Source organism: Meles meles, chromosome 6 (genome assembly GCF_922984935.1).
Source record: "Meles meles chromosome 6, mMelMel3.1 paternal haplotype, whole genome shotgun sequence".
Lineage (NCBI taxonomy): Eukaryota > Metazoa > Chordata > Mammalia > Carnivora > Mustelidae > Meles > Meles meles.
Window position 1 is genome coordinate 18,139,168 of NC_060071.1, and position 16,056 is coordinate 18,155,223.

General features: G+C 39.2%; 2 protein-coding genes across 10 annotated transcripts in view; one reads left to right on the forward strand and one right to left on the reverse strand.

Annotated features, from left to right (window-relative positions):
* The first annotated feature begins 354 nt into the window (after positions 1 to 354).
* Positions 355 to 16,056, forward strand: part of MEF2A (myocyte enhancer factor 2A) — a 174,571-nt gene continuing 158,869 nt past the window's right edge. For 4 of the 9 annotated variants that reach the window (XR_006818637.1, XM_046007648.1, XM_046007644.1 and 1 more), the window contains exon 1: positions 358 to 961. The gene's annotated coding sequence lies outside the window, so the exon portion shown is untranslated. Of the gene's footprint in view, positions 962 to 1,862; positions 1,882 to 16,056 lie in introns of those variants that run through there. The other 5 variants (XM_046007650.1, XM_046007649.1, XM_046007651.1 and 2 more) reach the window with 4 other exon arrangements.
* On the reverse strand, positions 818 to 7,237 carry LOC123943496 (basic proline-rich protein-like). Its single transcript, XM_046007797.1, has 2 exons — positions 7,220 to 7,237; positions 818 to 1,723 (listed from the first exon to the last, which is right to left on the reverse strand). Exons 1-2 carry the CDS (start codon positions 7,235 to 7,237, stop codon positions 818 to 820), a joined length of 924 nt encoding a protein of 307 aa, XP_045863753.1.

Genomic DNA, 16,056 nt, shown 5'->3' on the forward strand with positions numbered 1-16,056 from the left:
GGTGTAGCCCTGACCACAATGAGGGCGTGGGCTTGTGCGTGGCGAGCAGAGGTCTGCGGGGGGCCGGCGTGGCCGGAGGGCGGGGGTTGGGGGAGAAGGAAGCTGGCCGCAGCCCCACGAGCTCGGCAGGTGGTGTCTGGGCCGGTCGAAGGACTCCGCCTGGCACCGGACTCCGGGCGTCTGTCGAACTCGCGCCCCGGAGCCCCGGCCCCGCCCCCGGAGCCCCGCCCCTCAGTGTCCCGGGTTGGCTGGAGCCCGCGGCCACGCGCGGCGATTTGCCACGCGCCGCGTCACTAAAGCCGCTCCCGGTCCCGGCCCCAGCGGGCTGGTCCGGGAAGCAGCGGCGGGGGAGGCTGGGGCTGCAGGGCGCGACGCCGCTGGGCCGCCCCGCCCTGGGAGGCGCCTAGGCCCTCATCAAGTGACCAGTATCCCTTCCAGGAGAACACGGTCCTTCAGAGGGAAGCGAGCTCCAGCCTGTAGCCCCGGCGCCAAACCGCCGTCATCTCCTTCCTGTGCCGGGTGATCCGTCTCCTCACCCACCCGGAAAAACATAGTCCGCCCCTCGCGTCCTTGTGGAGTAGCGCTTTGCTTCTACTGTGACACTCTTTGCCCGCACCCTCATCTTTCCCATCCCAAGTACTCTAGGACCCACCGAGAGGATAAGTCAGCTGTGAACAGAAACCTCAAGGGAAAAGAGAGAGAGGGAGCCGAGGGGAAGGGAGGGATCGCGAGGCTGGCGGAGGGACACCGCGGACCGCTGCCGTAGTGCGCACGCGCGGCGGCAGGAACGAGTTCCGGTCTGGCCGGGGCCTGTCTCCTAAAAATAGCCCCGGTGTGGGGATCCGTGCGCGGATGTCCCGGCGAGTCCCGGGCTGAAGGAGGCGGCTCCGGGCGGCGCGGAGCGCTGGTGGCTGGCCGGGGCTGCAGCGTGTGTGCGCTCGCCAGCTGCGCCGGAGACACGGTGAGGGCCGCGTTGCCGGGGCGCGGTCCGCGAGGCCGGTGGTGCCAGAGGGGGCGGCGTCTCTGCGAGGGGGCCGGGTAGGGGCTTGGGGGCGCTGGGGCGGGGGGCGGCGCGGCCGGGGCTCCGGGGACGGCAGGGCTGGGCGGCGTCCGGCTGGCCGGGAGCCGGGGTCCCGGGCGCGCGGCGGCAGTGAGGGTGGGGTGCGGGGAGGCGGCTCTGGGTGGTCGCGCGGGGTGGGCGCGGAGGGGCGAGGCGCCCGCGGTGGTGGGGGCGGGGTGCCCCGAGGGCGGGCCCGGGGTCGGACCGGTGTCGCGGGCTGGCGGAGGGAGGCTCGGCCGCGCGGGCTCCGCGCGAGGAGCCTCCCCGGGCGCGCACCGCGTTTGGGGCTGGGGGGCGGTGGTGGACGACGCCTCCTTGAAAGTTGAGGGAGTTCCCTGGGGGCCCGGAGCCTCTCCGGGGCGGAACGCCCGAAGGCCCTTTCCTCCCTCCTGCTGTCCCCGCCCGGGTCTCCCCAAAGGAATTGACCCCTCGTGCCGGGGGCGCTCTGCGCTGTGGTTGGACTTGAAGAAGTTCCCCCACTTCTGCTTTGGGAGAAGGTTGGTCGAAGCGGGCGGAACATTTAGGTCCGAACTCTCGGCGCGTGTGTGGAGATGTCAGTGGCCGGGTCGGTATTTGGGGCGGGCCGGGAGGCGGCCCGGGCTGGGGGCACCTGCGGGGTGCGGACGCCCTCGCGTGCAGGGAGACGTCGCGGGGAAGCGAGGGCTGCACCGGGAACAGCTAGCTGCCCTGACGTCCCGCTAGATCTCAGCTCTCAGGGAAGGTTTTATGTGGTACAAACTTTGCCTTTTAGTTCGATAATCCCGTCTTCGAACAGTGAGGATTAAATTGGTTGGGAGATAGTGCAAACAAGTTTCGAAGAGGTGAGCATCCCTGAATTAGAACCCCCCCCCCCCCCCCCCGTGAAAGTGTAACTATAAAAATGTGATTCAGACCTGAAGTATGATTTCTGGGGATACGAAGCGAGCCCCCTGTTATGGTCCAGTAGGGAAGCCGTGTAGGTTAAAGAAGTGCAGTATAGTGTTGACCTGCATTTTAGTTTACAAGATTGGTACTACAATTAGTGTCCTGTTAGGAAGGCCTGCTGTGATGTGCTAACAATGGTATCAGAATTTTTAAACAAATGTCTAAATTTTTTCAAGGTTTTTTTTGTTTTGTTTTGTTTTGTTTTTTTAAAGCACAGCATGTTTTCCCTGTGTCTCGTATCATCTATTACTATATGAAGAGAAGGTTCTTCAAACTGTAATGAGGTGTACGTTACACAAGAGTACTTTCTCTTTAAGAATCCAGCTGTGTTTTGGCAACTGCCAAGTGCTCCAGTTGTCACTTTTTAAAATCTGTTACCTTGGCAGTACTTGAACAGTCTGTGGAAAAGGTAAACAAAATAGCTTAAATTTTTTTTATATGAAAACACAAAAATGGCACTTATTTTAATATGAATTTATAAAATGAGGATAAAATAACTGTGTTGTGCTATTAATGGCTTTTGTATGTACATTTTTGTTCTGGGTTCTTTTTTTTTTCCTGGTATATTTTTGGAGGGTTCCGTTTTTCCTGTGAATGGCAACTTTTGTTTTAGGAGAAAAGTTAAAAGTGTTTTCATTAAAGTGGATGCCAGTTTTAGACTTTATAACAAAGGAGCACGTGTATCCTACAAAATATTAAGATTAGTTCTATATGATGATGCACTAATTGATTCTGGAATCACTTTTAATTCTCAGTGAACAAAAAGTTGTGGTGATACTGTTATAAGAAAACTCTGTGAAGAGCTAAAGCTAGTGATTTACTTTGCAGACCCAGTCTTTAACAATTCTGTGGGAAGAGTGCTTCCAATAGAAACTTACTTGTTAAAACAGTCAGGGATGGTGAAGTAACAATGACTTTTCTAAACATAATTATTTGCATGTCTATTTCACTTAATTCACATTATTATTATATATAAAGCCATGTTTTTTCTTGGAACAAAAGTGATAAAATTATTTTTAACTCCTTAATTTACTTCCCAGCAAAAGCTTAAAATGCTGAGGGAATGAGAGGTAGGGGGTGTTCAGTGAAAGAAAAGTAGCTCATAGGGGCACAGGAATAGTAACTGTAACGTCACGGTGTTGAGTTATGGTTTGAGAATAATCTCTTTCCAAATTCTTAGAGTTTCTATGTTTCTTTAGTGGGTATGTGTGTCAAAGATTGTTTTTTGTAAATGCAACCGGAAATAATCTTTGAAATATATATTGAGTTGTTTCAAGTGGTGATGTTTTATTTTTCAAGGCAATTGCATTATAGCTTTGTATTTTTCTTTTAGAATGTAGTACACGTTAATATTAATTTTATTAATATTCAAGCAATAGCAGCGTTGCTCATTGGTTATCAAGAGAGAAATCAGTGTATTTTGAGGGTGGTTAAGTAGTTATGGAAATGTTTTTTATTAGAACATGATTTTGAAATTTGAAATATTTCAGTTAAATTTTTCAGTAGATTTGTGTTCTGATTTATGAGGAGGAAACTAAGCCAGTTTGTTTTTGGGAAGTAGCATGCTTGTCAGTCAGATTTTGGAAAGCTACCTTTTTTTCTTCTTTGTTGCTTACAAGTCTGGCAGAGAAATTTAGTCTAACATACAATGATGATGGTCTTGAATTTTCTGTGGGCAGTCTCAGTTTCCAATATTTTGCCTTTCAGTCACACCATACTCCTTTTTTCTTTTTTTTCCTTTATGGAGACATGCTCATGGTACATGTGAATGCTACAGAGTTTAGCTGAAGTTTTTTTTTATTAGTGGTAGAGCAATGAAAATAATGTTTTGTGGGTTGAACATGATCAGTATTGCTTTTTTCGAGATTAGAAAGAATCTGTGAACATTTTTCGTAAATTGAGAAGTGAGTGCCTTCTAATATTTAAGTAATAAGAGAAGTGTAAATATGGAAAATCAGATCAATCTTCCAGTTAGATAACCTTCTGCAAAAGAACACTTTGACACGTCCTGCTGTGTTTGCAAGACTTTGTCATTACATCTTGGTTCCGATCCCAGCTCTGCCACTTATTAAGTTATGAGACATCTTCTATAAAATGGGAAGGAATTACTCTTACTTGCCCCATAGAATTGTTAGCATTAAATGAAATCATGGGTGTGAGAGTTCCTAGCATACTACCTGAGGCTTAACGTACAAAAATATATATTGCCTGATCTCCCTCCATCCCTTCCTCCATATATCCATTTTTCTATAAATTCCCTTATTTCCTTGAAGACTATATACGTACTCTGCCCAGTACCTGAAAGTTTAGTGTCTATGACCAAAAGGACTTCATATAATATATAAATACAGGAGAATGCTCATATATTTTTTGGGGTGTAAAACTACCAGCACTTTAAATGCATTATCCCATTATACATAAAATGTTTCTTCGGCTGTTCTATATGAGATTTTTGATCTGCAGTCATTGATTGTAACCTCCAAAAGTTTCTCCAAATATTTAAGAAATTAGAGTTAAATTTAAGTATTTTCCCTACTCTTCAGTGAAATATGTCTTTTAGGAATTATCTGTGGGAGTTGTCTTCAACATACAGTATTTAAAATTTGGAGATAGAAAAATATTTTTATTGCCTGTCTGGAATATAGGAATATTTTAAAAATAGCTCTTCTTTTGTGGGTAATCTTTAAGCTTTTATGTGTCATTTTACTGCTGTATGGAACAAAATGATTTTGTCTGTGTATGCTTTATCTGTGTCATTAATGGACTCTGTGTCCAGTTTATTATAAAGAGTATAAGCCTATTAGTCTCATGCATAGCATATATGTGGACATTTGTTTAATAAATACTATGTTTTAAATAGATGTTTGTTATTTACCAGTTTTAATAATTACTTGCATTTACTGAACTCAGTTGATATTTACTAAATTCAATATTTTATTTAATACTGGATTGTCTTAGTAATCACTTGATGAAATCACAAGCTTATGAGTTTAGAAAAAAATTTGTGAGGTGGATAAAATACCAGATATTTGAACATTGGTGTATGACAGCAGATAATTTACTTTGTTAAGTTAATAACTGGTGATGCTGAAAACCAGAGGAATTTTTAACCTGGATGAAAAACAGACACTAGTTGATCAGACTTTTAATAAATATCAATGAAGGCACATCTTTTTATGGTTGTCTTGAATCAATACTAATTTTATTTTCTTCTGTATACAAAAATATAAACTTAATGAACTTAAAAAAGAATTCAACCATCAGTAAAGTTTTGAGAAATATTCTGGTAGTTGGGTGGTAAACTTATACTGCATAAGTTAGACCTTTTTACCAGGTTATTTTTGTTACAATCAACATGTTATACATGTTGACTTGGATTAGTTTGAGGTATGATTTGTGACTCTTGGAACAAAGGGATACTCTTAACCTATGAAATAACTTGTAACTGTTGGCTTAGTAAAACAAGGTGCTCTTGCTTTGACTAATACTAAGTTTGCGTGCAATTCACCTTTTACATGGAGACTGGAAGTGTATTTCTAAAATTCACATGTAAATATCATTCTTTTAAGGAGAACATTGAAGACATAAAATCAGTAGAGAGGCAGTAATTTAAGGAATAAGAGATTAGCCTCTATAATCACGATTGCCTAAACTAGAATATCCACTGTGGCACTTAGTGTTCTTTGGCAATTTCTCAGTCTTCTTGAGGCTTGGTGTATAAAATAGTGATTATAGTATTATCTTTTTCATAGAGTTGTTGAGAGGATTAAATGAGATGTATGTTATAAAGCTTTTAGCATAGTGCTTGGTACCTAAAATACAGTATTTTTCCCCCTACTATTACTGTCACTGTTGCTTCTGCTATTGCTGTTATTAGTCATGGTTCACTTTATATGATTCTATCTGATCTCTTCAGGCTCATTGTCAGCCATTACCCTTCAGTTTCTATGACCCAGTTAAGGCCAGCTGTTTACTCGTCCCTGAAAATGCCATGTATTTTCAGGCTGATGACTCCCACTTTTATTTTTTTAGCCCAGAATTTTCCCGAGCTTGATATCCACTCGGAAATCTAGTTGGAATCTCAAACATAGTATTAGCCATATGACTGAAATACGGCTATTTATTTCTCTCCCCCAACCTTCTTCCTCCCTCCTATCCCCAAACTCTCTGTCCTCACTGGCCCTTCCCCCTTGCAGTGAATGGCAGTACTCATGCCAAAAACTTAAAGATACCACTCTGGATTCTTTTTCTTTCCTCTCAAATCCAATCCATCCACACGTTCTCTTGTCCTTCAGAATTTATCTTGAGCCAGTCCACCGCTTAGTCTTCACTGCCACCTCTTTATTGCAAGGCATTATCTCTTACATGAGTTGCTGCAGTAGCTTCCTGACTGGGCTTGTTCTTTTCTTGCTCCTCAGAAGTCTGTTCTTCACAGAGCTGCCCTAGGGATCATTTTAAGATCCTAAATCATGTTCTTTGCTTAAAATCTTCCAGTGACTTCCCATTCCTCTTGAAATAGTCTGTACTTCTTCCGAATGGCCCTGAATAATCTTTCTACTTCTCCTTATTCTTCTCACTTATTGTATGCCAGCCGCACAGTGCTCTTACTAGTCTTTAAATTTTTTGCGTTCTTTCTTATTTTAGGATCTTTTGCACTTTTTGCACTGCCTGGTTAAGGTGCTCTTCATAAGGGTGGCTGGCCTAACCCTGTGGAACTTGACCCAAATCTCACTTTGTAACTCCAGCCATCCTTTTAAATGTTATACCTTGTTAGTTAGTCTCTCGTGCATTTTATCTCCTTCAAGACACTTAATATAATTTGTACACGTTATTTGTTTAGTTATAGCTTATTTATTGTCTTTTCCCGTAACCTGAATGTAAATTCTGTGAAGGCAGAGGCAGTGTCTGTCTTGTTGATAACTGTCTCCCCAGGTATTAGCCCGCTGCCTGACAGGCAGAAGACAGAAATATTTGAATTAGTGCTTCTGTATTTTTGTTCATGTTTTTGCCAGAGATTGGAATGCTCTTATCTTTAAGTTGTAGCTCAGGGGTCATGTATGATACCAATTTTAGTCTAGACAAAATTTGTCTCCCTTGCTCTTGATACAGACACTATTTGAAGAGTAATTCCCTTTTTAGAATATTTAAAGTATTGTAATTGATGTCATTTTCTTCAGCTATTCAGAGTTCCTGTGTCAAAGACTGTTTTGTTCTTCGTATATGCTTAGTACCTACCGGTCTGTCATGGTGCATAGTGAATGCCCAGTAAATGTTGAGTGGATGATGATTTCCTAATCAACTAAAATGACCAAACAAATCAGTCTATTCAAATCAGACTTTAAAAATTATAAAGGTACTTTTCAGACTTTAAAATACTGCCTTATGCATATTCTATACGTATTAACATGTCAGCATTCTGGGTCAGGGCAGGAATGTCAGAGCTGATTAGCCCATTGGCATTTCCTGAGATTCCATTTTGCCTTCTTCCTGGGCAGTGAGTAGCCATCTTGTCTGAGGGCTATATTTCCAATTTCAAATGCATAACTTAGTAAAAATTGTGTTAGAAATTATAATTGGTGACTGGTTGTTCCTTACTAACCAGCATTCCCTCCCTTCAGTTTATCCTTTCACCTTATTTCAGAAAGGCTAGGGGGATGTGCAGTTTAACACAATATACATGAAATACAATACCAGTTCAACTGTATTGCTAATGAAGATTTGTCAAAGAGCTTTTGTGGCCAACATTAGAAACTTAACCACCATTTGTAATAGTGAAAATCATTCCACATTCTGCACAGCTGACTTGGAAATGGGCTTTTTAAAAGATTTGAGGACTACTTTGGCAAAATGCTTATCTTAATACTGAAAATCTTTATCATAATGGTTTTAAAACTTAATTTGATATGGATTATGAAGGGAAAAGGAGAAAAGAATCTGGGAGTTAAGATTTTGTTTTTCACAAATGGCTCTGTTCCCCAAAGTAACATTTCAGTACGGCAGGGTTTTTTGTTTTCTTTTGTTTTGTTTTTAAACATTTTGTTTTTGGAAAAAACTTACAAGAAAGTACAATGAACTCTCATATACTGGTCCACCTGTATACATGGATTGTTAATGTTTAGCACAATTGCTTTATCATTTTTTTTTTTTTTGTATTTGCAGAGTGGTCCTAAAGTCTGAATATAGATATTACTATTTTGTTTTATTTATAGTTTGAAGCTCCTTGATTACATCTTCTGGAGTATGCCAAAGATGCAAGTTTATTCAGTTAAAATCAGAGACAAATCATTTGAGGCAAAACATTCTAGATGCATACAGGGGATGGATGGAAATGCTGCATTAATGCACTGTGTACTTTGCTAACAAGGAAACCACGTATTAAGCATATTATATAATGTTTGAACTCAACATTTGTTGTAATAGCAGGAATTCACTCTATTGGTCTCTTTTTCCTTCTCTCCTTCCTCCTCTTCTCCCCCTCTTTTCCCTTTTTTCCTTTTCCTATTATGATTATTTTTGTTAATGAACCATTTGAGAGTACATTGCACACATCGTGATCCTTAACCCTTAAATGCTTCAGTTCGTATCTCCTAAGAACAAAGACATAATCTTTTTTTTTTTTAATATTTTATTTATTTATTCGACAGAGAGAGAGGTCACAAGTAGGCAGAGAGGCATGCAGAGAGAGAGGGAGAAACAGGCTCCTCACTGAGCAGAGAGCCCGATGCAGGGCTCAATCCCAGGACCCTGAGATCATGACCTGAGCCGAAGGCAGAGGTTTAAACCACTGAGCCACCCAGGCGCCCCCAAAGACATAATCTTACATAACCACAGTATGATGGATTCAAGAAATTTAATATTGGTACTATGATTTAGTGCATAGTTTAAGTTTCTTCAGTTGTGCCAATAATATCTTTTAATAGCATGTTTTCTAATACAGTATTATCTGTTGCATTTTAGTTTTCATATCTTCTGTCTCCTTTAATCTGAAACAGTCCTTCAACTTTTTCTTTTTCCTGATATTAATAGTTTTGAAGAGTATAGGCCCTTTGTTTTGTAGGATCTCCATCAGTTTGAGTTTGTCATAGTGCTTCATTGTTGTTAGATACAGGTTATGCATTTCTGGTGGGACATCACAAATAAGTGATGATATATCTCTCAATGCAGCACATCAGGGGCAGTATGATGTTAGTTTGACCCTTTGTTGGTGATGTTTACTTGGATCACTTAGTTAAGGTTTGCCTGCCAGTTTTCTCCGTATAAAAGTTATCATTGCCTCATTGTTATTATTGAATAATCTGTGGAGAGGCACTTTCATACTGTGTAAATACTTTGTCCTCCCAAAAATGTTCACATAATGGTTTTAGCATTCATTGCTAATTCTTGCCTGAGTCCATTATTACACAGTGGTTTCAAAATGGTGTTTGTCTAGCTATTCTTCGGCATTTAATAGTTGGCAGTCTATTGTGAAGAACAACTTTTACTTCCCGTTTGCTTACTTAATATCAATATAAATTCATAGATTCTTTTTTAGTAAGCAGATTAGACTTGATTACTATCAGTTCCAGGTTAACTCTGATTTGGTCAGTGAGAAATCCTTCAGTTTACTCATTGATTGCTTTGATATGTTTCTGTCATGTTTGGAGCACTTCCTTACTTTTGGGACAATAATATATTCCAGGCTCATCATCTGCTTTTCCTGCTGCTGTCCTAGAATTAGCCATTTCTACAAGGAGTCCTGGTTTCTCTTACTGGGTAAGACTATTTAGAAACCAAAAACTGGGCCATTGGTAAGCTCCTTGCTAGTGGACCCTCATTGTTTTAGAGCTTTCTCAGCTGACCAACCCTATACTGAGTTTATGCTGATTTCTCAGGCAATAGATTTCTCTTTACATTTCTGAAACTCCTTAGAAGAAAGTCTTTTCCTTGAAAGTGTTAATAATTTAAGTGATTCCTTTCACCTAATTTTTCTATTCTATAATGGTTGGGTTTTGTTTTCCTAAACATATTGTATGCTTCTTGGGAGTTAGGAATCCTGTTTTATATCTCTTTGTATATTCAGTGAATGTGTTCCACAGTGCCTTGAACACTGTTGATATCCATGTGTTGCTTATAATACATAATTATAATAATGACTCAGATTATCTTTATTACTCTTACACCATAATTAAATATTCTTATGTTTGTTATAACATTCTAGGTAATTTTGTGGAAACTTTTAAGTGAATTGGTGATTCATTTGTTCTGTTTTTAATAACACTGCTATCTTAGAAGAAATGAAAACCTTTAAAGTTTTTCACGATTTTAAAATTTTAAAAACTTAATTCCTTGAGATTAAAATATATAATTAAAGAACATCAAAATACCTAATGTTGGCGTTGCTGTTTAACAGTGTTTTGTTCTTCAGCAGGTAATAACCTTTCTGGGCATCTCTTTAATTGTAAAATGAGGTGATACCTAGATCCTTTAAAACTTCGTGTTACATGCCTTATACCTAATTAACACTGAGTTGAACATAAAATTAAGTGCCACAAAGTATAGTGGAAAGAGTATTGTGCACCTGGGTCAGGAATTATCTTTGTAAGTATTGTGTTTTTGGCAATTTATTTTGTAGTTTGGTCTTTATTACTTTATTCATTCAGTCCATTGGCTTCAGTAATGAGGAACACAGTGAACAGGCTTGGCTTTCATAGTCAGGTGGGAGTGTGGGCGTATATGTGTTTATTATCCACTTTGCTCCTTGCTTGATATATAGGAGCATATAGAAGGGGCAATTAACCCAGTTTCAGGGAGACCAGGAAAATTTATCCCAGAGAAGTGACACTTTTAGTTTAGTTTGAAACCTCAGGAGGACTTAGCTTTGTGAAGAGGGTAGGTAGTTTACCAGACCTGTGTTCAGGACAGGAGATACACTTGGAGAGTTTGGATTGCTTGGAGAAACTGAGTAGTACAGTATCGATGGCTCATGCAAGTACCATAGGAGTAGTGAAAGAAGGGGCTAAAGAAATAAATCGGGGCCAGATTATGAAGAGCCTTTAAGCTGTATTAAGGAATTTGAACTTCATCCTAGGGAAAATCAAAGTATCTTAACACTGGGAGGAAATTAATTAAAAAGATAATACTGATTGCACTGTGGAGAATTCTTTGGAGAGAATTAAAAGTGGTAGGCAGGAAGAATAATTAGGAGGGTGTTACAGCAAATTAGTTAAAGAGGTAAGGTGGCTTGGACTGTGGTGTAGGATGAGGATAGAAGAAATAGGTGGATTTGAGAGATATATAAGAGGTAGAATGAAAGCATTCAGTGATAGAGGGCATATGAGTGAAAGAGAAAGTTAAGAGTGATGACTAGGTTTATGGCTTGGACAACTGAGGGAATAAATGGGTGGTTACTGAAATAGGAAGCATAGGAGGAAGAGCAGGTGTGAGAGGACTAGGATGAGTGTACTCGTGAGAGAGTGCCTCGAAGGATAAAAAGGTGTAGTCAGAAGTGGGAGACTTCCTGGTAATGACAGGGCCTTGAGATTTGGCCATGGAAGTGAAAGTATGAAGTGATCTCAAAACAGAGAGGATCTGTATATACGTCTATAAAAAAAGCCAAAGGATATGTATGTCCTAATGCAGAGGACCCTATTTTAGATGATCTTAAGGTTTACATTGTTTGGTTTGGAAAATAGAAATGAAAAATTTCAAATATGGTCTTCTTAGTAAAGATTGTCTTGTTATACAAAACAAATCCCACAACAATGAAAACTTTTTTTTGGGGGGGGGGTAAACAAAGCGTGAGACTGTTGCCCCAGATATCTAAAAATATCAGTGTTTCTCAGTGTAGCTAAAAATTATGAAACATAACTCGCATACAAAAATTAGAGTGAATAATGTAATGAATACTAGCAGGATGAATGTCAGGGATCTTTCTCAATCCTGTTGCCCTTTTTTCTTCTGCAGAGGTAATCGTTATCTTAAATAAGGATTTATCTTTCCTATTCATTTTTTAAGGAGCATATATATTGCTAAAATAACATACAGTGTTTTTCATGTTTTAAAGCTTTACAAAACGACATCAGATTTGCATATCCTTCTGCAGTTTATGTCTCAACAAATAATCACATTGCAGCATTTATCTGTGCTTTCCATATAATGAGTTGGATATTAATGCTGGAACAAAGTGATGCCATGCCACTGATGAATTATATTTTGAATTGCCATGGGAATTCTAATTTACTTAGTAAATTTTTGTAAAAACTAGACTAATCATTTTGTGAGTATTTTTTTTTAACTTCACTTAAAAAAATTATTGTGGAATAATGTTAGAGAAAAGTTGCAAAAATGGTATAGATTGTTCCCCTAATGTTGGACCACCGTGATAAAATAATCAAACCCAGGAAATTAATATTAACATACTATAAGCTAAATATCTTATTTGCACTTCATCAGTTTTTTTTCCTAATGACTTTTTTTTGTTTGTTTGTTTTGGTTCTAGGATCCAGCCCAGGATCCACATTGCACTTATTTGTGATATTAATTATCTGTGATATTAATTCATTCTTTTCATGTCCTTCTGACCTGGATGCTTTTGAGGAGTACTGGTCATTATTTTATAGAATGTCTTCCAATTTGAATTTCTCTGATGCTTTCTTACAATTAACTTGGAATTTGCATTTTTGGCAGTAACACCATTGAAGTAGTGGTAGCATATCAAGAGGTACATTTTATATCAGGAGAACATGACGTCAATATCTTATTACTGGTGGTGTTAATCTTGAGTATTAAGATGGTCTCTGCTGGTGTCAACCTTGTAAAGTGACAGTTTTTCTCTTGGAAAATGATAACTATTTCAGAGATACTTTGAGAGTATGTTAATTTCCTGTTTCTTCTCAAACTTTCACTTGTTTTTAGCATTCATGGGTGGAACTTAACCTGCAACAATTCCAGGCTTTCTTCACTATCTGATAATAGAGTTTTCCTGTGAAAACTTCCAAAAGCTGCACTGGTGTAAAGAAGCCATTACCATTAATTTATATGGAAAGTTTTTGAGGTTTTTGACTAAAAAAATAACCTCTTTAGACTTTTCTGATACCTGTGACACATCATGTTATTGGACACACACACTGAATTGAGATAAAGCACAGATGGTCACAAACAAAAATCCAAGCTATGGCAGCTTGAGATTACAGTGAGGTGCTGTTGTAGTTACCTGGGAAGGCTCTTGGTGCTGCTGCTCAGGGTGTGTGCTACCTCTGTAATGGCTCCTTGCAAAATAGAAGCTGAACGCTATTTCTGCCCTCCCCCTCCCTCTTTTTGCCTTTTTTTCTTAAAAGTAAAAATCCTTTCCATATTTCTTTCAGTTAGAAAACAGGTACTGTTGTGGGTCTTCCATAATGAAAGTGAAGTTGCTTAATGTGAACTTTCAAAAAGTGGGGGATACCTGTATTGCTGTAGTAGTTACCTAATAGCAGTTTTGTAGTTTTTTTGTTCCTTTCTCATTTACCAGTTGAAATGCCTCTGTTTTGAAAAGCTGTCATTTCTCTTTCATTTATTTTTTTCAGTTATTTATGTCAGTATAGATTCAAAAGTATTTATTTTGTAGGCTATAATTTGATGCTATCCTTATTTATTTTATTGCTCAAATTATCCAGCTGTAGCCATTGAAAACCCCTCCTGTTTGACTCTTGTGGTGTCCTTTTGACATATCTTCATCTTTTTTTCAAGAACGTCCCTACTTTCTGGTACTACAGGAAACTCCAGGTTCATTTATATTTTACCTGTCCCAGCTCTGGAATTAATCCTCTTTTCCAAAGAGCCCTAACCCTTTTATTGGAAGATGACATTGAGAATCTGAGGTCTGGGTGCTAGGTATTTTCATTGCTATTGGGGTGTCACTGTCTGCCTTTCAGCAGAGCTAAGGAATATATACATGTATTAATAACCCACACATACGCTTCTACAGTCAGTTCTACTATGACCCAGTATACATGTCCCTAAAAATCTAATGCTATGCAAAGTCATACAGTAAAAACCACAGGGTTCATGGGAGTTAGGGAAATAATACTCAAAAACTTTGTCAGTGACACATTAAAAAGAGGGACCTAATATATTTAAAATAACAACATAATTTTAGACATGTTGAATGTTTAAGTCATGCTTAGTAAATATGGCATTTTACTATGGAAAAGAGATGCAGTTTTCTTATATGAGTGCTGGAAGGGTTGTGGCTTGTGAGTGCTTATGAAGTGGTGGATAGACAGTTCCTGAAATCAGATGAAAAAATAACACCAAATGTGGATGGATGTGGCTCATAACTCTTGTGGTAGACTGTGGTAGCTCATTTTCATTTGAGTCCATTCTCTCTTGGATTCCTTGTAATTTATTCTGCATTTCTGTAATTTTTTTTTATTTTTTCCATTTCTTTTTAAAAATTGATTCACCTTTTAAAATTTCTCTTTGTATTTTGTCCATTTTTGTTTTTAGTTTTTGAGTTTCTGATTCAGAGTGGTTTTTGTATCCTTAAATGCGTTGTTTGAGTATCTTTAATTCTGTTTGGAGTATTAACTTACCTTTTTTCCTGCTTTATTTTTGAGATTGTTGGAGGTTGTTTTTGGGCAGGGGTTTTTCCTCAGTTGATATGTGTTAGATTCAGTTTCCTGATTTTCTGGATTTCACTTTTCTTTTGTCGATTTTTATGGTATTGGGGTGTTTTACAGTATTCCTAGTTTAATGGTGCCCTCTTCTGTTAGTAAGGAACAGTCCTGTTTGGTGGTTTTTGTTTTAATGGTTGGAGGAGGACCGTGAGAATTCCAGTTTTATAATTCTCTTTGGTCTTGCAAGACCTTAATTTTATCCTTTTTCTTTTTCCCTTTACTATCCAGTTGCAAAAGGACACTCTTCCCTTCCTTTTTCCCATTTTCTCCCCCAGAAGCTATATGTTTCAAAGTTGTGCCCCTTTTTGTAGCAGCTAGTGCCTTAAATGGCACCTGTTCCTTTAAATCACCAGAACTTTGAACTTTCTTACCTGGCATCGGTGTTCTGATCTGCCCAGACACTTTTTCAGTATATTCAGATTTCTTAGTTTTCATGGTCATTGCAAATGACCCTGGTGCTCCTTTGCTAGCCTCCTTACCACCATGTCTGTGTTCTAGTAGGCGTGGAGTGACAGCCCGAGAAATCAATTGCTAGGATTTGGTGATTTTTCTGATTTCACTCATGTTTGTTTTGCAGTATCAGCATTCTTTCTTCAAGGCTATGCTGAAAGCATGGTTTTGTGTAGAATTTCCTTCTACTGCCTTGTTTTTTTATATGGTTTGGGAGAATATTTTCAGAGTTACTTAGATACATACCATCACCACTGTCCCCACGGAAGTCTTTACTTTTAGGGGACGGGAGCAGGAATACAGAATTACACTCTTAATGCTACAGAGCCTTTAGTTAGGAAGAGACATAGGCATTCAGCTTCCATGGGTGAGCTTGAAGACTCCAGAAAATAGCTTGTAGGAGAAATTACTTAAATTTAAATACTCTTACTTCATTCTTCTAGAATGCAAGTTCAGTTTCTGGGTTATTGCAAGAGTCTTAAGTGGGCTTTTTGTTTGTTTGTTTGTTTGTAAAGCAAAGTTATTCTTAAGTTTTTTTCTAGACTGTGTATTGGAAATGCCTTGGTTTTATTATAACATGAATGAATTATAGACCTGTATTTAGCCAAGGGCTTCTTGGTACTTGTGCATTCCAATGGCAATGTAGTATGTGAACTTTTTGGAAAAGATAACTTTTAAACTTGGGAATTGATCTGATAGATGTTAATTTCTTCGAAAATTGAACTACGTATACCTCTTTTCATCCTTTCTCTACTTTTAGTTTTCTCCATTTTATGATGTTGACAATTCTCTTTTGATTACAATAAATAGTAGGTGTGGTGTTATTCCTTGGCTACATGCTCATTATGTTTAATTAGACGGCACTAAAGCTGTTTACTGTAGCTGATGTTAATTGGTTCTATCTTTTATGCTTTTTTCTGTCTTGTTAACATGAGAAATTTAACATGAAGTTGGAATCATGTGTGGAAGTTCTTTATGCTTGGCTCT